The sequence below is a fragment of the Poecile atricapillus genome, chromosome 5 (genome assembly GCF_030490865.1).
Source record: "Poecile atricapillus isolate bPoeAtr1 chromosome 5, bPoeAtr1.hap1, whole genome shotgun sequence".
Lineage (NCBI taxonomy): Eukaryota > Metazoa > Chordata > Aves > Passeriformes > Paridae > Poecile > Poecile atricapillus.
In genome coordinates this window covers 24,376,515-24,398,088 of record NC_081253.1, presented here as the reverse complement: position 1 = coordinate 24,398,088, position 21,574 = coordinate 24,376,515, and the positions used below count along the sequence as shown (strand labels likewise).

Sequence of the window (21,574 nt, the reverse complement as noted above, 5' to 3'; positions counted from 1 at the left end):
GGCCAAGTTAAGAGTCAGAACATGTATTCATTCCAATGTCTGTTTTTCAAGACAAGCAACTGTATTGGTCACAGTTTTCTGAGGTTCCTCTTTGAAAGTTCATGTAAGTTCTGGGTAACACTACTCCTTTAATGTCTCAGAGTAAGGCTTTGTCATATGTGCAAGGTGGCCAATGTAAACAGTCCAGAACACTTCTAGCCCTAGCAAAGTGGTGTGTCATTTATTTCATCTCACAGAGGGAAAAGTTGTTATGTTTCTGTAATAACTGGTGCTGTCACAACCCTGTGCAGAGTCTCAGCAGAGTGTGAAGCTGGATAGGTAATCTGCTCAAAAGGCAAGCTTACTCTGTTCTTTCCCTTGGCCAATTGCAGTGGCAGAAGGCTCTTGATGTGCAGCCTTCTGGAGGAACAAGTATTTCTCCTTGTGGTGATCAGTGAGAAGGAGCTTAGCTGCTCACTTTTAAATTCTTACTTCTCTCTGCTTGTTAGCTAGTGTGTGCTAAAGTGAATGCTTCTCAATCTCTTAGTTTCAGTAATTAAAATTCTTTATTTTTTCACATAAGCAAGGAGAATCTGAACTTTTTCAGGCTCTTTCTAGTTTTAAAGAATATCTTATCTGACTTCGGTACCTAAACAATTTAGCTTTTATTTTTCTGGTACTGGTCTTTGTCTTTCTTCTGTGACTTAAAAAAAAACCCATCCAAAGAAAGGTCATGGGTTTTACTGTTCAAAGATGTTCTATGGCACTGTGTTGCTTACCTATTCCTTCAAGAGCTGAAACATTTCCATTTTGAAGGCTTTTTGTCACATCTTTTTCCTTGGTAACACTTGCTTGGGTACACCGCCAAAGCAATCTTTTAATTTGCCAGGAACTTCCATAGGCGCTTTAATCCTTGCACACAATATGTTGGTAGAAAGTGATTCATTGTAAAAAGGTGATAGCAACCAGTGTCCAGTCACTGCTTTTGGGACCTATACAGCCATTGCTGTCAGTGGAACTTCACTACATGCTGCTTCTCAATTGCTCTGCAGAAACAGCCTTCACTATAGGCTTAGAAAAATTTTACAGAAAAGATAAATAGTACCGTGACATTAAAAGGCATATTAGATCTGTTGAATCAGTTCTTCAGCAATGCCTGGTATGTGAACGTTCATAAATGTTTCTATTTCTCTCTGTAAGGCCTTCCTACCAATGCCCCAGCATGTTCTGTGAAACACCAATGGTGCACCACATTCGTCGCTTTGTTCATGGGCAAGGGTGTGTGCAGATTGTGTTAAAGGAGCTGGACTCCCCTGTCCCTGGCTACCAGCACACCATCCTTACTTACTCCTGGTGCCGACTGTGCAAACAGGTAAGGATGTGGACTTCAGAATCATTGCTATTCCAATTTTGTGTTCTTGTTGTGACTGGCTTTGTATGGAAAGGCAGCATTTTTGAGAAAGTGTTCACATCTGGAGCTATGGCTAAACTGGCAGAAAACCTGTTACTGATACATATGTCCTCATGTTACATACAAATGCCTCTTTTAAAACTGGGGCACTTGAGGGTGAAAAATCTTGTGTGAGGTAGTCTTGTTAGAAGGTGTCAAACTGACTCTGAGAGGATAGATCTAAGCAGAAAAAATGGAGTTGTCCACTTAGAGGTGAAGAGTTTGGTCCCTTTCTTGCAGTGAATCTTTATGAGCATATAGGCAAGGGCTGACACCAAGGCCTACTGGCATAGTAATTGGCTAAAACCACTTTGCTGTTCTTTGATCTGCTGTAGACTGAACAGCATTGCGTCAATGTGATGTCTGGAGTTCCTTTAGTAGTCATTAGAAAGAAACATCTTCATTAAAGAAATATTAAATTGATTTTGAAAGCCGACAAGATAGTAAGACTGTGTATTACCTGAAGTTTGTTCTGTAATTTAGCTAAAAAAAACATTGCTAACTGTATACTCATGTCTAGCTAAACATGAAGAGCCTTCAAAGAGACAAGAATAAGACTTAATAAAAAAAGATTCATGCAGTACCTGAAATGCAAAACATCTGAATTACGCATGTGGATGACTCAGGTCACCTACTTATGCTGCCTTAAGCATGGGTGTTGGATTTACAGATACCTGGAGGAGGTTGACACGGTTGCTGACAGCAAGCCCTGTGCTGCTATGTATACAGCTGCTCTATAACCTTTTATTTTTGTATGCTCATGTAAACACTTATGTGTTTGAGGTTGTTAAGTGTGTGTAAAGCTCTAAGCTTGCAAGCACTTCTGAAGTACATTGCAAAGCAGTACAAACACATTTGTAGCTGGAGAATCACAGTGGAAAAAGTATATGATATGGCCACTGCTGCTGGCTAGGTTGTTGGAAATTGACTCTATACAGAGACATAGCATCCCAGAAATAAACTTCCATCAGGGGTATGTTTGGACTCCCCCATCTTAGCACCTTTCATCATCAGCTAGCAGTTGTTGTTTATCAGGTTTAATTTAACTATGTGTTGGCCTTAGCTATGCATAAATGCTATCTTTGTTGTTAAGTATGTTTCAGGGTCGTGGGTGCTTCTGGTACTAGAACTACTAGATTGCTGTCTGATTATCCTGTCCTTAATCTTGTTTGAAGGATGAAATGTAGACACTTGCCTTTCAATTTTTCAGGTGACACCAGTTGTTCCCCTTTCCAATGACTCTTGGTCTATGTCTTTTGCAAAATACCTTGAGCTGAGGTTCTATGGGTACCAGTACACTCGAAGGGCCAATGCAGAGCCTTGTGGGCATTCCATTCACCACGACTATCACCAGTATTTTTCCTATAACCAGATGGTGGCATCTTTCAGGTAAGTTCCACTGCTAAAAGCTTCCCTCTCTCTCTCTGGTACTGTATGAAGCATATGGCTCTACCAAGGATTCATCAGCTCTGTCCTTCACTGTGAGTACAGCATGGGATAGCATAACTGTACCATAATCACAAGTGCAGGATTGTGTGCTGGTTTGCAGAGGGCTTTGTGGGTGGCATCACTGTCCTACCTGTGGTGGGCAGTGTTCCAAGAGTGGATGGTTCCTGTTCATGATACAGAAGGGAAATGCTTTTCCCTATCTAATTCCAAATGCTTTGAAAATTTTGGTTTTGCAGTGTGATTTGTGGTTTTACTTCTTGCCTGGGAGATACATAAACAGTGTTATTGCTGCTAAAAGTAACTAGAGCCCTGGACACATTGACAGTGTCCTTTTTCATGTAAGGGCCTGAAACCTCAGTATGGTGTAGAACTAGTACTGTGTGGTGTGGGTCTTGTAACAAGCTGTTGTATTGCCTTTTCAGCTACTCTCCAATCCGGCTGCTGGAAGTGTGTGTCCCACTCCCCAAGATCTATATCAAACGACAGGCTCCATTAAAAGTTACTATTTTGCAGGATCTCAAGGATTTCTCACAAAAGTAAGCTTTGTTTTTCATGTCTTTGTAATCTTATTTGTATTTTGTACCTTTATTTGAAGAACACATAACTATTTTTGCTAGTATGATGAGATTTGGCTAAATATTCATTATTTGATAGAAAAGTGATAGTTTAAAACATGCATGCATGTGTGCTTCCAAGGGACAGTGGCATTGAAATCTCTGTTGCCATTGCTTGTTATATCTGTACTAGTGTCTCAACTCCTTGGTGGCAAGTCAGGTTAAACATTGCCAATAGAAACTAAGATTCTTTTCTTCTCTATCCCTGAATAGTTGCACTGATACCTGAGTCATATAGCGTGTTTCTGAATAATGCTGCCAAGCTACTGAAAGCCTGACTGTCAGCAGGTGTCTGAAGTGTTACCTTATGAAATGCACAGTTAAAGTATTTTTAATTCCATCCTCTAATGTTAAAAATGAAATGGAAAAGATGGTCCTAGGAGGCCAACCCTGAAAACTGAGGATATACTTTGTACTCTTACCCTAATGTTCCTTTATAGAACATGTGACTGAGTTTCAATTCTTCAGCCCCCAAAGACTGCAAAGACCTTGCTCAAATCTCTTGTCTGAACAGAATTGTTGTCATTATATTGGTCATGTGGCAATGGAACTCTCTGATGTATAAAAGTCTTTGCCTTTGTTATCTGTTGAATATGGCAACAGCAGGCAGACTGTATGTCCTTGTAGTCTAAGGTGAACTACCATGAGCCTAGACACTTTCTAAATATAGGAATAAAAAGGTGGAAGGCAGGCCTGATGAAAACTCTGTCAAATCCAGCCAGACTGCTGTTCTGCTTGGTCACCGCATTCCTGTATTGCTGGATGTCTCTGTGACCATCTGACTTCAGAACCTGTGGAGCTTTGTTTAGAACTGAAATAGAGGTACTCATTTTTTTCTGAGCCCTCCTGGTGGAGTTGTAGCTTGCAAACCCAGATTCTTCCTAATCACAGATAACACAACAGTTCCCCTGTGTAAATAATGTGTTTGAGACATTTGTATTTCTCTCTGACAACTTCCACTGCTAAGAATAAATTGTGGAGACAAATGTCAGTGTATGTAACTTCTAGGTTTCTCCTATTAAAAATGAAGTTTTCCGAACTTTCTCTGTGAGTACAGTTGGATAGCTTATTGTGCAGGAAGGCTGTCAGATATTGTCTTTTGTATTCTTAAATGCTACACACATTCAGATGTATGGTTAAAGCTTAAATGCTTAAACACATTCAGACTTTAATAAAAGAATGTTGAAGAAGTTCAAAGTAGTCACACCTTAATTCTTTGCATCACTGTTGACAGGGTGTCCCAAGTTTATCTTGCTGTGGATGATCGCCTTGCTTCTCTGAAAACGGATACTTTCAGCAAAACTAGGGAAGAAAAGATGGAAGACCTCTTTGCTCAAAAGGAGGTAATAGACTATTTTTATACCAGTGGTCCACAGGCTAAGTGCGTGGAGGATCTACTCAGATCTTGTGTCATCTTGGTGAGATAATACTGACAGTTTTCCTTTTGGCAGATGGAAGAAGGAGAGTTTCGAAACTGGACTGAGAAAATCCAAGCAAGGCTGCTTTCATCATCACTGGACACACCTCAACAGCTGCAATCTGTTTTTGAGTCTCTGATAGCTAAAAAGCAAGGACTTTGTGAGATGTTGCAAGCCTGGAATAATAGGTAAGAGGACACATGCTGGAATCATGAGCAACACTAATACTGTGTTGGTTCTGGGAGGGAAGAGCTCCCAGAACTCCAGAACTCCAGCTGTAGTTTCTTTCACTATGGAGCAGTTGCTCTATAGAGCTTGTACTGAATGTGCTCTACTGGTTAAGAACACACAGCTGATCGATTGGAATAGAAAATCATTTGAGGCCATATGGTAAAAGCATTGTGTTGTAGAGCGCAACTTGCATCTGGTGGAGAAATGTTCATTTGAATAGAGGTGGAAGAGATGGGAAGAGGGAAGCATGGGACCTGTTGACTGGGTGAAATAATCTGAGGTGAAGTAAATGCGCTTTCTTTGGCCATTTGATACATCTTTGACACGTGTTAGCAGCAATCTGAGTTTGGTATGGAGAAACTTCGTAACTTGTGTCATTCAGAGCTAACAGGAGAAAACTACCTTTTGATTAATTTTTCTTTGTTGGTGGTGGTTTTGTGTGGGTTGTTTTTGTTTATTTGGTTTATTACTATTGTTTTTTGTTTAAGATTGCAGGATCTCTTCCAACAAGAGAAAGGGAGAAAACGTCCATCAGTACCACCCAGCCCTGGGAGACTGAGGCAAGGAGAAGAAAGCAAGGTATGGCTAGCAGGCTATAAACCTCTTAAACACTTTTTTTTTCTGGGGCAACACAATAGTCTTTAGACTGGCTTGAGTTCTCTTTAATAATTAGTAAACTAGCTTTACTTCATCCTGTAGCTTTTCAACTGTAAAAGCTTAAATTGTATGTTACTATATGTGTCTTTTCCTAAACGATCTGAACTAAAAGCCATATTGTAGAGAGAAAGTGTAAGTATGAATAGGGGTTGATGATTTTCTGTGATGCTTGTGTGGTTTTTTTTGATGTGAACACTGCCAACAGAGAGCTGCAGTCATTCCCAAGTGCCTAGACAGGAACTGGGCCATCTCCTTCAATTCTAGGTTGTTGCCCATCAGGTGCATCCCTCGTCAAAAACAAAAGACAAATAATATTGAGAGGTAGAGCAAATGACACAGGAAGGACTGATAATGGCATTTTGAGATGCGCTGTTTTGTCATGTATCCTGTGGGAACTGACTGAAGGGATGGATAAATGGTTTTGGTCTGCTGCCTCAAGAGCTCTGTCCAAGGATACACATGCCAACATGCTGAACTTCCACCCTTTGGAAGGAACTCTGAAGAAATGTCTGGGCTGCAAGGCAGTACAGTATAAGCATCATACCGAGAGGCTCAGCTCCCAATAGTTCTACCATAGCAAGGTGCACTAAAAACCTAGAGGCCATGGATTTGCTCTGCTGCATGCACAAACACCCCTTCCACTTAACACATATTTGTTAGGTGCTAAAGAAACCTTATCTTGATCTAGATAGTTCTTAGAGAGGGAGAGTGTAGTGTTCAAAGCAGCACACACTGCTATCATAACATCCATCATAACACAGGCATCTTGTGAGCTTGAGTTGCTGTCGCCTTGTCTTCTTCCTGTGGTAACAGATACAGTGACATGCAGAGGCTGAGAAGTGGGTGGGAGTGCTCTCTTGTAATACATCTGCTTTTGTAAGTGTTCCACACAAGAAGGAGTACAGCTGTAAAGAGCTTGGCATCAACATTGGTGTTTTGTTATTCTGCCTAGATCAGTAGCATGGATGCTTCCCCACGCAATGCTTCTCCAGCGCTGCAAAATGGAGAGAAAGGTCTGTTGCTTATTTTTCATAAGATGCCAATAGAAGCATGTTGTAGCCCTTTTCTTGACATAATATGGGAGCTTTTGTCAAATTTGATAAATCAGAGAAACACCAAACCCCTGTCATGTCACATTTGTTTTTTCTAATGGTAAGATAGAAGCTGGCTATCTACTTCTAATATGAAGCTGAATTACCAGTGAATAGTAAATTGGCCGACAAGAGTTATCCTTTGAACTTTAATTTAAAAAATTTCAGAGGCTTTCTAAATAACTGAATAACTACATGAAATTTGGGAAATGCCTTTTTCCTCCTCTGTGATCTGGCTATGGGTGCTGAGATCTCTTACCTGTGAGGCATACTGAGAGTCTGTGAGAGCTGAAGGTAGTAGTTAAAAGAGTATGCATTTTCTGGAGGTTACGTGCTACAACGATGAACTTGCCCAGTCCTGTGGTCTGTGTGGCCTTCTCTAAGTAAAAACTTTCTGAAAGTAGTTCCTGGTTATAGCTTGGGCTGGGAGCAAGCAGCATCACTTCTGACAGCCATGTAAAATGCTTTCTTCTGTCCTTAACTGTCCTTGTACTCTCAGAGGATCGTTTCCTGACAACTTTATCAAGTCAGAGCTCCACCACCTCCACCCATCTACAGCTGCCCACCTCTCCAGAGGTTGCATCGGAGCATATGACTGGTGCCAACACACTCTCTGAGCAGGACACAACAAGCAGCTCAGAAGGTATAGCACAGTTGTGATCTTGTATTCTTTCTCTTGCTCTTCTGCGCCAAGTGCATAAGATCCGTTTAGGAAATGACAAACTGCTAACTCTGGTCTGTAGTCATCCTTCAGAATTTACAGCTTAAACTTTGATACTGTGATGCAGACCTGACATGTGTATGTTCCAGATGTGTTTGATGGACACTCACTGGGATCTACAGACAGCCAAGTGAAGGAGAAGTCTACTATGAAAGCTATTTTGGCTAACTTTTTGCCTGGAAACAACTATAACCCCATTCCCTTTCCCTTGTAAGTACTGCATAATATATATAAAATGTAAAAAATTAGCAACCATGTCAGATTGCTGGCAGAACCGTGCATGCTTCCTTTGCTCAGTGTATAATTTAAGTCATTACTTGAGTTTGCCTCTGAGTAAGATAGAGAACTTCATCAAGGTAGGAAGTTTTATGTGTCCTTTCTCAGTGATTGTAGGTTACTCACCTTTCTTATGAATGATCTGCCCTTGTGTAAAGCCAGTATCAGTTTCTCCTCCTAGTAGGCATGTTCTTGTGGGAGATGAAGGGGTTGGGGAAGAGGGGAGAAAGGTGCCTTCAAACTTCAGTGTTGCAGGGAGGGAGTGGAAATGCCCTTCCTTGGCAAAGACTTAACTAAAGCTGCATGCCTGCATCTTGTTTTTGCTTCCAGAACTCTTCCAAGGGTTGGACTCAAATTGGCATTGTCTGGGTGTAGGTCAGGTTCAATGGCTACTGCATGTGCCCTCAAGTCTCCCTCTCATGTGAAGAAGGGCAGGCTGGAAAGTCTTTCAGCTACATGGTCTGCGTGCTTCATAGTGTTTCGTGTTTGACATGAGCCTAATGTTTGGCAGCCTGAGTTTAACTTGTGAATCCCACCCCCAGTGTAGGAGCAGAGGCCTTGGGCTAAAGAGGTAAAAGCTAAATGACTGGACCCTACAGATAAGTTGAAGAAAATTGTACAAGAATCCAGGAGGCTTTGGGGAATTTTCTCTGATAAACTGCCTGTTTAGAAAGGAGTCCAGGTTTGTCCCCTAAAGTTCACTCTGCAGGCTATGCTGCTGGACAGTCAAACCAAACTCAGGCAGGTTTTGGTGCCATTAGAAACAGTGGCTGCTAAACAGAAAGAGACTCTTATTCTAACCTAAAGCTGGTCTTCTGATCCAAGCAGTTTGCTTGAAATGCTGATTGCCCTAACACTCTACCATTTAGAATTAACCACGTAGTTATGAATGCGTCTGTTGGGAGAAACTGATCTGGGGAGCTTTGGTTCCATGCTGAGACTTGCAGCTTGTGCCTGGGAGTGCAGTGATGAAATATGGGTTTTGACCAAAACTTCTTTTCTTTTCACAAATTTTTATGATCTACTGACAGTCTGTTGTTTTCATTTAGTGACCCAGATAAGCACTACCTAATGTATGAGCATGAACGTGTACCTATTGCGGTTTGTGAGAAAGAGCCAAGCTCCATCATAGCTTTTGCTCTCAGGTACTGGTGTCATTTGGCTTTTCATCTGACATACTTTATACTTTTGCAGTTTTTGTCTTTGAAGAATATTTGAATTTGATGATAGGGAACAAGCATGACAGAATTTCTACATTAAGCTGTGTTGGAGTTTCTGCCAGAGATGGGGTTCTTTCCTTTTACTGCTGAGATAATGAAAATGCAACTGTATTTTGGACTTTTTTAATGGAACTCTAGTATGCAAAAATGACTTAGTTGTGTGGTGTTTCTTTTAATGAGATATTACTAGAGAAAGAAGTGCAGCTAAGGTTTACTCAGCCTCTCCAACTGGAGGAAGTGCAGCGGAATTGGGGAACAGCTGTTTGTATTGATATTGCAGTCTGTTTCTTACCTACCTGTGGTCATAGCAGCTCTTGCTACTGCTCAGCTCTTCTCACCAGCTGTTTCAGTAAATCTTTGGGTTTGCATGTCACAAGACAGCAGATTTTTGAAGAAGTGCATTCTTAAATTGTGGGGAGGGGGGAAATAAGGGGATATTTTTCCTTCAGTATTGTCTAGAGCAGCTTCTGTTCTAAGAAAACGAAGTTCTAATAATAAGAAAAAATAAAGCACAGGTTTTTCTACTATGGTGTTTTGTTTCCTGTGTTTGTCTCTGAGCTGAATCTTTGGGCTGGTATTGCAGAGTTTCCAAGAGAATACTTAATTATTTTGGGTCCTTTCCCTTTTTTTCCCCATCAGTTGCAAGGAGTACAGAAATGCCCTGGATGAGTTGTCCAAAGCATCTCTGAAGAACAGTTCTGAAGAAGGACTACAACCAAACAGGTTACGTGCAGGAACTACAGTACATAGAGTGAAGACATAGTGATGGTAGTGAATAAGCCAAAACTAGAATAGGGAAGAACTCTCAAAATATGCCCCTGTTAGGATCTCTGCTTTCTGATAGAATCTGACTCCATTCCATGTAATCAACACATCCTCCAGTATGTGAGTTTCCATTTCATGTTATGGAGCACGCTGGCTCCATCTCCTAATCTCTTGGCTACATACATGGTAGGAGTACTGGGCCTGCTTACCTTTGCTGTGGTCATGGATGGAACTGTTCCTATGGACCCTGAGAGATATTTTGTAGGAAGATGGAGGAGGACAACTTTGGAGAGTCACACACTGTTGACCTTTAAATGGTGTCTTTTTCCCTTAGTGTTTAGGCAAGGGGGAGAAATAAATATCTAGGCATAAGGCAGTAGTGTTTTGGGTGGCAGCATTTGTTGATTCATGACTTTTCTTTTGTTCTTTCTCCTTTCAGCATGTCAGACAGCAAACCCAAGAGCAGCAGCCCTGTCCGCCTTCCTGAGGCTAATGTGTGCCCACTTCGCAATGCAGAGCCAGAACAGCGTAAGACTGTTTTGCCAAAATCATCCATGATGCTAGTCCCAGCTCAGACTTGAGCCCACTTAACCTGGCTTCTAGTTCATGTGGGGAAGAAAAAGCTGCATTCTGAGCTGAAATTGTGACTAGTCTTAGTGTCGACTTAATGTAACCCATGAGAGGGGTGGGAGTGTGTGTGTGGGTTTTTTTTTGTTTGTTTTTTGAAGTCCGTGGCTTTCTCTGATTCTTATGAGATCAAACTGTCATTCCCTAATTTAATGTTGTTATGTAGTAGACCTAGGGTTGTTCTTTAATCTAGCCTGTTCAGTGGGATATAATGCCCTTCTTTTGGCCTTCTTTAAAGAGACGCAGTTAAAATATTTTGAAATGGAGACATGGAGTTCTTACTTTATTAAAGACACTCCTTCTTGGTCTGTATTTTCAAATGTCTCTGCACTCTAGGATGCTACTCAGATCATCCACGCTCATGGAACTTAGTTGCCTAAAGAATAGCAAATGAGTTATAGTTGAATGGCATAATTCCTCCAGATAGAACAATGAATGGGGAATGTGTTATTAAATGCTGTTATTAAACTACCTGTGGAAATGCCAACACCATCTTTTTTATTCCTTTCACTTTTCACTGTAGCAAAGAAACCATCTGGTGTTTTGTCTTTTTTCCGTGGCACGGGAGGGAAGAGCCCAGACCTGTCTTCCCAGAAGAAAGAAACCTTACGTGGTGCTGATAGTGCTTACTACCAGGTTGGGCAGATGGGCAAAGAGGGAGCAGAAAGCCAAGGAGCAGAGGCTCAAGGTACAAGACTACAGAGTTCATTTTCTCTCTTGGGTTGTTACTTCTCCCAAACCTCATCCATCCCAGCAAGGCCCCAAATGCACTCCTGCTTGTGCTTTTTCAATTGTCCAAGGTTACTCAGTAGGCATTGGAAATTAATTATTTGAACATCAAATGTGTGGTTTTTTCCTAAATAATTGCTTATCTCTGTGATAAGGGGAACAGGATCTTTCAAACACACACTATAGGGATATGGAGTAGTCTTGAATACCTTTAGATTGAGTTGACTCTAGTTAAGCAGTCCTTTCTCTCTCTCTCTTGCTGTATAGTTCTCATTGTTTTAGCTCATGGAAAATGAATGGAGAGAGACTGGTTTTGTGTCCAACAGCAGTGCCCTTCTAGCATATGTATTCTATTATACAATTATAGTATTCTATAGTATTTCTAGTACAACTATAGTTTTTCTAGTTACCTGTGTCTAGTTTCCTCTGTATTCTTGGAAAAAAAAAAAAAAAAGATTTCTCTTGTAATATGAGTTTACAAGCAGTAAACCTAATGTGGCTTTCTTGGTAATACTAGTGAACAGCCCTGACTGAATGCCCTTTATGTCTTCAGATGATGGAGATGGAGGAGATGGACAGAAGAAACAGGTGGTGAATCCCCATGTGGAACTCCGTGAGTAGTTGTAAATAACAACTTAGCTGACAAACTCATTTCTTCATGCATGTGTTGTGGAAGTCTTGAAGTTAGTAGTTGTTTTTCCTTGGTATTTGTCATGAAAGAAAAGCAAATCAGGAAAAAAGCAATGCAATTTTTACTTACTGCAATCAATCTCTTTTGCAAAAATACTCCATAAAGTTTTTTTTAATTGGTCTTTTGTCCCAACACTTTCCCATGACATATATTGTGAGCTAATCTAGAGAGACTTCCCTTTCAATTTTCCATTTAAATCCCGTTGATGGAAACTTCTGAATTACAGTAAGCATGAGAGAGATGTTTAGCACAATAACACTCCTCTAGACATAAGTAAAATCTCAGTGTTGTCTCAGGTAGTCAGTGCGTGTTGCATGCTGTTATTGAGGAAAACCATTTTTTGCAGAGTTCTCAGATGCGAATGCCAAGTTCTACTGCCGGATTTATTATGCTGGGGAGTTTCACAGGATGCGTGAAGTGATCCTGGGGAGCAGTGAGGAGGATTTCATCCGATCCCTCTCTCACTCGATGCCCTGGCAGGCACGAGGTGGCAAATCTGGAGCTGCATTCTATGTGACTGAGGGTAAATGCAGCTTCTTCCCCACTTGTAATTGGAGGTATTATTTCTGTATGGTGGTGGTTAGTGTGTCATTTTATTCCTGATAACCTCTGTCCAGAGAGTTGCTGATTGTAAAGCAGCCACTCAGAAGGGAAAATTAAGTGGATTGTTCTGGGGTCTTCAGTATCAAGTTATTTGTCTCTCTGTACATGCAGGAGAAAAAAATGTAGTTCTGTTTTTCAGCAGTAGCAGCTAGGAAGGCCAGTTGAACAGATGGGTTGTACTCCCAGGCAGGCTTCAGAAAAAAAAAACTTGAGTATAATTCAAGGAAAACTTGTTGATAAAGACAGTGTTTCTTAGAATCTCATGTATCATATAATCGTATGTAACCCTGTTGCCTCTGTCTGATGTTAAAACAGATGATAGATTCATCTTAAAGCAAATGCCTCGTCTGGAAGTCCAGTCATTCCTTGACTTTGCTCCACACTACTTCACTTACATCACTAATGCAGTTCAGCAGAAGGTAATAAAAAAAAGGTGCTTTTTATTTTAGGCAGTGTTCTGTATTTTAAAGACTAGCAGAAGTTTCTATTAACCTTTTTCATTTAAACAAAAGAAAATGTTGGAGGGTGTGGATTACACTAATAACATGTTTTTAGGATGTAAGTGGAAATTATGCTTGCACTTCTAAGCCGTAATACATGGACAGAACAGTAGTGTTTCTGGTATGGGATTGCTGACTGTCTCTACACAGATCTTAACCCATGTCTTGTCTTCATTAGAAGCCCACAGCACTGGCTAAAATCCTTGGGGTATATCGAATTGGTTACAAGAACTCTCAAAACAACACAGAAAAGAAGCTGGATCTGCTTGTCATGGAAAACCTTTTCTATGGCAGGAAAATGGCTCAGGTAAGAGCAAAGTGTTCTGTTCCCTTGCAGTGCAGTTGTGACTGGGAGAAAGAGCAGGGTCATTCGTAGCGGTCTAGGTAACTTCTGTGTGCTAGTGACATCTAGCACTGCTCAAAGGTGACAGTTTGTGTTTCTTCCTTGATATATGATCCTCAGGAACTTGATGCCAATATTGGCTAGTTCAAATAGCTCTTGTGCAGGGTTCAGTCTTTAGAAGTCTTGTTTGTCCCTGTGTCTCTGGTGTCTGAGAGAAAGCATTGCTAACCTGGTTAGCAAAATGTAAAATCTTTTTACAAAACTTTCAGAGGAACTGACTGAATTACACACTGATTTGTTTAGAATAAGAGCCTCGCTCAGAGAGAGTTACTCTGTAGTGGGGAGAGTTAACTATTTTTTTCAACCCACTGTTCTGTGGGACCACTTCAGGTGTGGGACAAGATTTTGAGTTCAGTCTTGCTCTTAGTCAAGGGAAAGCAACCTTTATCAGGCAGTAGAATGAAGATCTTAAAATGACTAGGGGGAAATTATCTTTAAATAGAGATTTGAACCCAAAAAGGAAGTTCAAACAAAAATTACTTCTAAAACTAGATAGTATCAGTTCTTTCCACTTTACCTCTCAGTGCCTGACCTCAAACAGGGAATGTTTGTGGGAGGAAGTGGATGGAGGGAATTCTAGATGGATGTAAACGATGTTGTGGGTTTTCTTTTTGTTTGTGTGTTGTTTAAATCATGAGGAGGGCTCAGGCACTACGAAACAGAAATCCAAACATACTGTGGACTCTATTCCATGGAAATTTGTGAAATATTGACTGGACAAAACTTGAAAAATCTTCTCTAAAAGGGCCTGCTTGAAGCAGGACTTTGGGCTGGAGAACTCCAGAGATCATCTCCAGCCTCATGATGGGTCTGTCTCTTGCCTTGCCAGTGCTAACTAGCGCTTCATGTACCACCCACCTCCCTCTTCGGTGGCTTTGCTTTTGTCAGCAATTAACTCTGTAGGAACTGGCTGGAAAACTGAGTTTACCTAAGCAATATAAAAACTAGAGACACTTTTTCTCTCAATTTAGACTAAATATTAGTGCCTAAAACTTATGAATTGAGGTGGCAGAGCTTCCACCCAGGCTTACATGCTATTCTCTACAAAATACCTTTATTTAGTTGTCTTCCTCCTAAAGAGAAGGAAAGAGTTGCCCGGCTCTGCTGCCTTCTCAGATGTTGGGTACTGAAGTCTTTAACCTAGAAAAATGAAACAAAGTAGTGCTGTTCTCCATTTGCAGGTGTTTGACCTGAAGGGCTCCCTCCGAAATAGAAATGTTAAAACAGACACAGGCAAGGAAACTTGTGATGTAGTCCTGCTGGATGAAAACCTTCTGAAGATGGTGCGAGACAATCCTTTGTACATCCGTTCCCATTGCAAAGCTGTGCTGAAAGCCTCCATACACAGCGATTCCCAGTTCCTCTCCAGCCATCTCATCATCGACTATTCCCTGCTGGTGGGTCGTGATGATACCAACAATGAGCTGGTTGTTGGGATCATTGGTAGGTTGTCTTTTGTGTTTTCTTGCTCTCAGATGATGAAATGGTTTTCTTCTGGTTTAGGTTTTCATAGTGTTCTTAGAACTGCGCTACCACTAGAGAGATGTGTGTCAGTAAATCTTGTCTTCTCCCTGGTGGAATACCACGCTCCCCTCTTACAGGTATTCCGAGTGGGGGCAGGAAACCTTCTGCCCAGGTCTTGTATAGGCTCAGATTAGCATTTGCATTGCTATGAGTATATGCAGGAGGCCTCAAAGGTAGTTTAACCCACACTCTGACTCCAGTTGAAGCAGGGGAAGATATTTGAATGATATTATGTGTTTAATCTGTAAACTTTAGTTTAGTCATGTTTACATAGTCTTTGAAATCTTGTGTGGAGGGACTCTAAGGAGAAACAGTATTGGTAGCATTGGAAGGAAGAAGTTAAAAACATCGTGGGGTCTCATATAATCAAATAGTTTGACCTGGATAATATGGGTGGCAATGCAGTAATTACCTTGCTTGATACTGGAAAGTAGGGATGACAAACAGTTTAGACAGACAAACTTCTGTAGTACAGAAGACTTAGAGATGAGGCAATTTTTGCAGGATGTGGAATTGACTTAGGGAAATGAAATGGTCTTGAAACCCAGCTCAGAAATGCTTCCAGATGAGAGGATGGGAGGTCTGGATTACTCTTATTCTGATAAAGCTTGAAAGCCATTTCAATAACATTTCTAGCTGAGAATTAAACCAGCTACAAAGAAAGCTGTTGCTTGTTGCAAGTTGCTATTACTTTCTAGATTTGTAGACTCTTGAATATTGGTGTTAACAGGATGGCACTACACTGACCATGTGCTTCTCCTGTTTGTGTGGCTGTTTTTCGTCCTATGTCAAGTCTTATCTGATTAAAGATAATTTAATGATATTTAAAGCTACCAGTTCCTTCACTGTTTAACACAAATATGTAAAGGAACTTGGTGAAGGCAAATATTATCAAGGAGAAGGAACATGCCTGCTCTATCAGGCTATGAGAATGTTCTCTAGATGATACCCTGAGAACTTATAAAGTACTCAAGCTTAAATTTGTATTGGACAGGAACTAAAAACTTCTAGCTTGGATTCTGTTTGAATCTGGGGTCAGTATCTCTACCTGCTTTAGATCCTAATGTGATACAGGAAACAAGTAAGTTGGGTCTGTGAAAAGCTTTGAAAACTTTATTTGTAGGCTCAGTTGTGTGGGACTCTGGGCCTTGGAGCAAATTGATAGTGATCAAACTGTTCACTGACATCTGTCCCAAAACACTCTCAGTAATGTTTTCAAACAGTATTCAGATGAATGAATAAATCTTAAGATTGTCAGGTCTGGATGAGTTTTGTGTTAAGCGCAAGTGAGATGAAATGTGAATACTTATGGCAGCCTTTAATAAATCTAAAACCCGTAAATTCAAAATTGTATAATTACAGTTGTAGTCAAATTTTAGGAGATAATACCCAGTAATGAAAAACTGATCTTATTGCAGCTTTAGTTTTGCAGGCCAAAATGTTCATGTGCTTGTATTAACTGAGCATGCTTTCTCTGGAAGGGGCTTGGAAACAATTCAGAAGTTGTCTTCTTGCTGCCTCATCTTCCAATCATGTTCACTGTTGATGTTTCCAGTCCTCCCTATCATAAAGTGGCAGTCACTTCCATTCTGTTATTAAACCTGCAGGTGGCTGCAGTGATGAGAAATACTAGTTTAAATGGAGAGGTGTCCAACCCTCAGTGTTTCTAGTGAGGCTTCTGGGATGAGGATGAGCAAGGTGACCCTTGTAAATGAGCCCTTGACACTCTGACATGGATAAACACAGACGTGCTTGGGCAGCCTGTTTTGTAGAGACAGGAAGAATTAATTGTAGTCTTGCTGGGCTTTTGAGAGACTGTATTCACCCTACCCAAACATAACCAATACTACAGAAAAGGAGGCAGCTGGTAGGGAAAACACTGAAGCTCTGACTACAAAGGACTACTGATTTCCTGCCCTCTTTGGGGGGAAATAGATACACTTTAAAACAGTGTTACTTGGATTAAAATAAATAAAACATATTTTGTGTGGATTTCTTTTTTTTATTGTAACAGACTATATTCGTACTTTTACCTGGGACAAAAAGCTTGAAATGGTGGTGAAGTCAACTGGTATCTTGGGAGGACAAGGTAAGTCCAGAATAAAAGCAAAGATTTTGATTATGTTTCCTTGTTACATAGAAGCTTTCTATAACACTGCTGATAGTCACAACTTCCCCACCATTAATGGATTAAGTTGTCCAGAACAGAGGAAGTAAATGTAGAATACCAGGTTGGAAGGGTCCACAAGGATTATCTGATCCAACCTTTCTAGGCATAATCACACTCTAGACAAGATGACTCAGCACCCTATGCAGCTGAATCTTAAAACTCTGCAGTGTTGGGGAATCCATCACTTCACTGGCGAGACTATTCCAATGGCTGATTGTTCTCATTGTGACAAATGTTACTCTTGTGTCTAACTGGAATCTGCCCAAAAATAACTTGTATCCCTTACCCCTCATCTTTTCCATGTGGCTCCTTGTGAAATGAGTCTCCCGTCTTGTTTTTAGCCACCCTGTAAATACTGGAACATGGTGATAAGGTTTCCTCTAAGTAGCCTTTTTTCCAAGGCTGAATAAACCCAGTTCTTGCAGCCTTACCCCATATGGCAGGCTTCTCAAGTCCTTGGATCATCTCTGTGGTCCTTCTCTGGACCTTATTCAGCCTGTCCACATTTTTTATTTTTATTTATTTATATATTTAAAAAAATGTAGCAGGGACCAAAACTGAGTCCAGTATTCCAGGTATGGCCTGGAAGTAGCACCTTCCAGGTGAATGATAATGCTGGGATACTGTGTGATAATGATTTCTGTCTGGTGATGCCCCTGTTGGTGCAGCCCAGTGTCCTTCCTGCTGGCTTTCTTTGCCACAGTGGCAGCACTGTTCACTCCCACTGAGCTGCTTGTCCACCAGGATCCTCAGGTCCCTTTCACAGAGCTGCTCCCCAGGGAGATCCCAGCCTGTGCTGTGCCTCCTGCATTATGTTTTCCCAGGTGTAAGGCCTTATGCTTGCTTGTTGTTGAACTTCATAAGATTCTATCTTGTTGCCTTCAAGTTTATGCTGTCTGCTGGTGTAATCTCATGTGACATCTGTCTGTGCTGTAGTATCTTTAGTCCATTTCTAACTTTGACTCTTACTCATTAGGTAAGATGCCCACTGTGGTCTCTCCAGAACTGTACCGGACCAGGTTTTGTGAAGCTATGGACAAGTATTTCCTGATGGTGCCAGACCATTGGACAGGACTGGGCCTGAATTGCTGAGCTAAAGCCCATATTGGGAAAGCACAAGAGGACAATGACATTATAGGCCACTCTCTTCCAGTGGTCTGTCCAGCAGCAAGCGAGAGGATTGCAGTTCCATGTCTACACTGACCATGTGCATCATGTTGCAGAGTGTGAAATCTGCTTGCACTTTAATCCCCCCTTGGAGGATAATAAGCAAACCTGCCTCAGTAAGGATCTAAACTGTAAGGTACCATTGAACAGTGATCAGTGACATCCCTCCTGACAGTAGGGAAGGTGATGCTATCTCCTTGTAAGTACTGAACTGAGATTCTCTCCAGATCCTGTTGGTGAAGAAGTACGTGATCTCTGGAAGTCTTGCACTGCCGAAATGGTGTTGAATATGCACAACTAATGTTTCTGTAGTGGATACTTGGTACTGAAAATGTGAAATAAACCCCCCAAGTGTGGGTGGGGAAGAGAAGAATGAGGTTAATTCATGAGTTCTGCTATTGTTGCAGTGGTCTGTAATTGACCTATTTAGGATCCATTAATAACCTGTGCTGTTTATGCTCCATAGTTTTAATTCTTGCTGGGTTCTGTAAACAGTATTTTTTTTTAAGGCAGCTCCACATCTATAATGCCCTATGACTCCGTCTTTTAAGTCATGTTACTGCAGTACAGCTCTGGTTTATCTGTCATAATTGCATTTTAGCTGAACCCCATAAAAATGGGTTGTCAGTTATCAGTATACTGCAAAACTCAAAACATATCCCTTCACTCCTAAACAGTACTTTGATCTGAATGTTGCTCAAATTCCTGGAAACAGGTAACTAACATACCCTTTAATTTAACAAGCCTTGATTAATTATATTTATGAAGTAGATTAACCCTTTCCTTAGTAAAGGCAGTAAATTGCTAGACAAAGTGAAGTATACTGCTTTAGTGACAACTTTCTCCTTAATGCAACCATCATTCCTGGCAGATCACTTCAAATCCATTTCAGTTCCTCTTTACTTTCAAGCAATGCAATTACCTCATGGTGAAATATTGCCAGGAGAATGTTTTTCTTGCATTCATGACATGATTTTTTTTTTTTGTTACGGAGATGAATGTAGTTGTTTTCTGTAAAAAGTAAAACCTGAACTAACAGGTATCTTGTATGATGGAGAAGATTTTCAGAAATCTCTGAGTCTCTATATTATTACAATAAGCACTTCTTTCCATTTTTAAAAAAATTTTTACTCATTTTTGTAGGTGATGAGTTTACTTTTTAGGTTCATTATAATACAGGCCAGTAAATAAGAGGAGTTTTAACTTTGACTTCCAGTCTCTGATGGAGGAACATCAAATGAACATGAAATCTGGGACAGGATAGCTCTTAGTGATCTTAGTGATCACTTTCTCATTCTAACCAGTTGCCTGATAATGCCCTTATCACTGTAAGTATGAATTGAAATGTGTATTTTATTCTCCTGTGTTCAGTATTTTTTTCTGCAGCAGATAGTAATGGATGTTCAGGAGTGACCAACAGTAGGCAGCACTAAGAAAGGAAAAGCCCAGCAGTGAGAATTGAGCTGTTTGCTCCAAAACAAACCAGGGCAGCTCTTGCGTGAGCTGCCAGGAGGCAACAGTCATTTGTTGGAAGGAGCCTTCCCCACCCTATTGCAACACTGTACTAGGGGGTGAGCGAAGATGCTGGCCTTGAAGCAGCAGAAAAGGAAGTGTACTGATTTCCTCAGTACAATAGTTGTTTCTGTAGCAGGGTTGAAGTCTGCAGTGATATGTGCTGTGGGAAGATGACACAGTACTCATTGCTTCCTCTACCCAGAATCCCTTCAGTCCAACACAGCACATCAGGTACAGCTGATCACCTCTGGGATGTATCTTGCCTCTTTTGTTGAAATGTTCTCCCAAAACGCCTGGTTCTGTGTGTGGCCTTGTCTAATGAGGTCACCCAGTCCATCAGCTCAGTGCTACTCCCACTTCTGTGGCCTCTACCTATTGTCTTGGCTCATTGATGAGAAAGAAGCTGCCGTGCAGCCTGTGTTCCAGTCTCAGCTGAAGTTTACATGTGTTCTCTTCCTTCCCTTCTTGAAGTTTACAGGGAAAAACTTGCCTGTCCTGGCCAGCTAAGGTGATCCAACAGTAGCTAATTATGTTGCCTTCCACCTTTGTCAGTTATGTGGATTGGAGGATGGAGGACAAGTGTGTGCACGTGTGTCACAGCACCTGCACTAGGCTAATGTGGCCTGCTAGCCTGATCTGTCACCCTTATCCTTACCCTGGGATGTGTGGCTGCTCTGTGCTGCTTGTCTGCCAGTCTGGAGCAGATGGCTGTAAGCAGCTTGATCATCTGACAGTGGCTAATACTCCTCTGAATGTGACAGCACGAGGCCCTCGGCACTGCAGAAGTGCAAGAATCTTTCACTGTTTTGCAGCCTATGAACAGAGCCAGAGACATGTGAATTGTGACCTCCTTGGGATGAAGTTACAGCAGTTGGAGAGATTTGCAGGAATGATCTTGAGCTGGCATCAACAGTTAATTTTTGGCTAGGATGTGGCTGATAGATCAGTCCTGACTAGACTGGAGTAAAGAGTAAACTGCTGGTCATGAGTATCACAGTAGCTGCAGTATCAGCTGGAGTTGGGTCATCTTAGGTGTCCTGTGATATAAAGCTGTAAGCATTTCTAGTTCAAATCCCAGCAGCTGAATGGGTTTCCTCAAATGTTCCATTTCCAGTATAATAGTTGTCCTGACATTTCACTTATTACCAAGCTTAATTTTCTCAGAAGGAGAGCAGTACTTCATGCAAAACAAATATTTGAGAGCTGCTTGGGAGGCTGTGTTTGGTCTGTGTCCCTGTAGAATTCCTAAGGATGAAGCCTTTGGTTCTCTCTTTATAACACAGATTTAGCATATGTGTAAGTAAATCCCAGTTGCAAACGTGACAACTGAAATTTTTCTGAGTTACACTGGCTCTTCCGTTGTTTTGATCTGAGGCCTTGAGACAAATGTCTAAATCTTGTCCAAGTCAGAAGCAATGACTTTGAGTCATGATGTGGACAGGAGAATGCCTTGTAGTGGCCCAGGGATGCATTCTGTCCCCAAAAAGCTCATGAGGGACTCTTGCTGGTAGAGCAGTTCTGCTGGACTCAGGGGCGTTACCTGTGGAGTCTCCTCTGAGAATGACCAAAACCACATGAATTGCTCACTAGCTGGTGGCCAGACTAGTCATTGTTCAAAGCACTTAATGTACTATAATGTATGCATTTCTATTCTAACTTGGTTCAGCTGTATTTTATAAAATTGATGTACTAAACTATTTGAGAATAATTGCTTTGACTACTTGGAGAAGCAAAATGTAATGTATATAGATACAAATAAAGTAACTAAAATATA

The 21,574-nt window shown here is 41.1% G+C and overlaps 1 protein-coding gene across 9 annotated transcripts in view; it reads left to right on the top strand.

The window, feature by feature from the left end:
• Window positions 1-21,574, top strand: part of PIKFYVE (phosphoinositide kinase, FYVE-type zinc finger containing) — a 64,788-nt gene extending 43,214 nt beyond the window's left edge. For 6 of the 9 annotated variants that reach the window (XM_058839589.1, XM_058839594.1, XM_058839592.1 and 3 more), the window contains 21 exons: window positions 1,180-1,351; window positions 2,640-2,818; window positions 3,301-3,414; window positions 4,727-4,835; window positions 4,944-5,098; window positions 5,630-5,720; window positions 6,751-6,811; window positions 7,389-7,532; window positions 7,700-7,820; window positions 8,217-8,345; window positions 8,936-9,031; window positions 9,746-9,829; window positions 10,311-10,399; window positions 11,022-11,186; window positions 11,781-11,840; window positions 12,265-12,441; window positions 12,837-12,940; window positions 13,200-13,328; window positions 14,606-14,867; window positions 16,963-17,037; window positions 18,095-21,574. In XM_058839589.1, the coding sequence (XP_058695572.1) occupies window positions 1,180-1,351; window positions 2,640-2,818; window positions 3,301-3,414; window positions 4,727-4,835; window positions 4,944-5,098; window positions 5,630-5,720; window positions 6,751-6,811; window positions 7,389-7,532; window positions 7,700-7,820; window positions 8,217-8,345; window positions 8,936-9,031; window positions 9,746-9,829; window positions 10,311-10,399; window positions 11,022-11,186; window positions 11,781-11,840; window positions 12,265-12,441; window positions 12,837-12,940; window positions 13,200-13,328; window positions 14,606-14,867; window positions 16,963-17,037; window positions 18,095-18,210 (2,632 nt within the window). In that variant the 3' untranslated portion in view covers window positions 18,211-21,574. The remainder of the gene's footprint in view (window positions 1-1,179; window positions 1,352-2,639; window positions 2,819-3,300; window positions 3,415-4,726; window positions 4,836-4,943; window positions 5,099-5,629; window positions 5,721-6,750; window positions 6,812-7,388; window positions 7,533-7,699; window positions 7,821-8,216; window positions 8,346-8,935; window positions 9,032-9,745; window positions 9,830-10,310; window positions 10,400-11,021; window positions 11,187-11,780; window positions 11,841-12,264; window positions 12,442-12,836; window positions 12,941-13,199; window positions 13,329-14,605; window positions 14,868-16,962; window positions 17,038-18,094) is intronic. The other 3 variants (XM_058839591.1, XM_058839595.1, XM_058839596.1) reach the window with 1 other exon arrangement.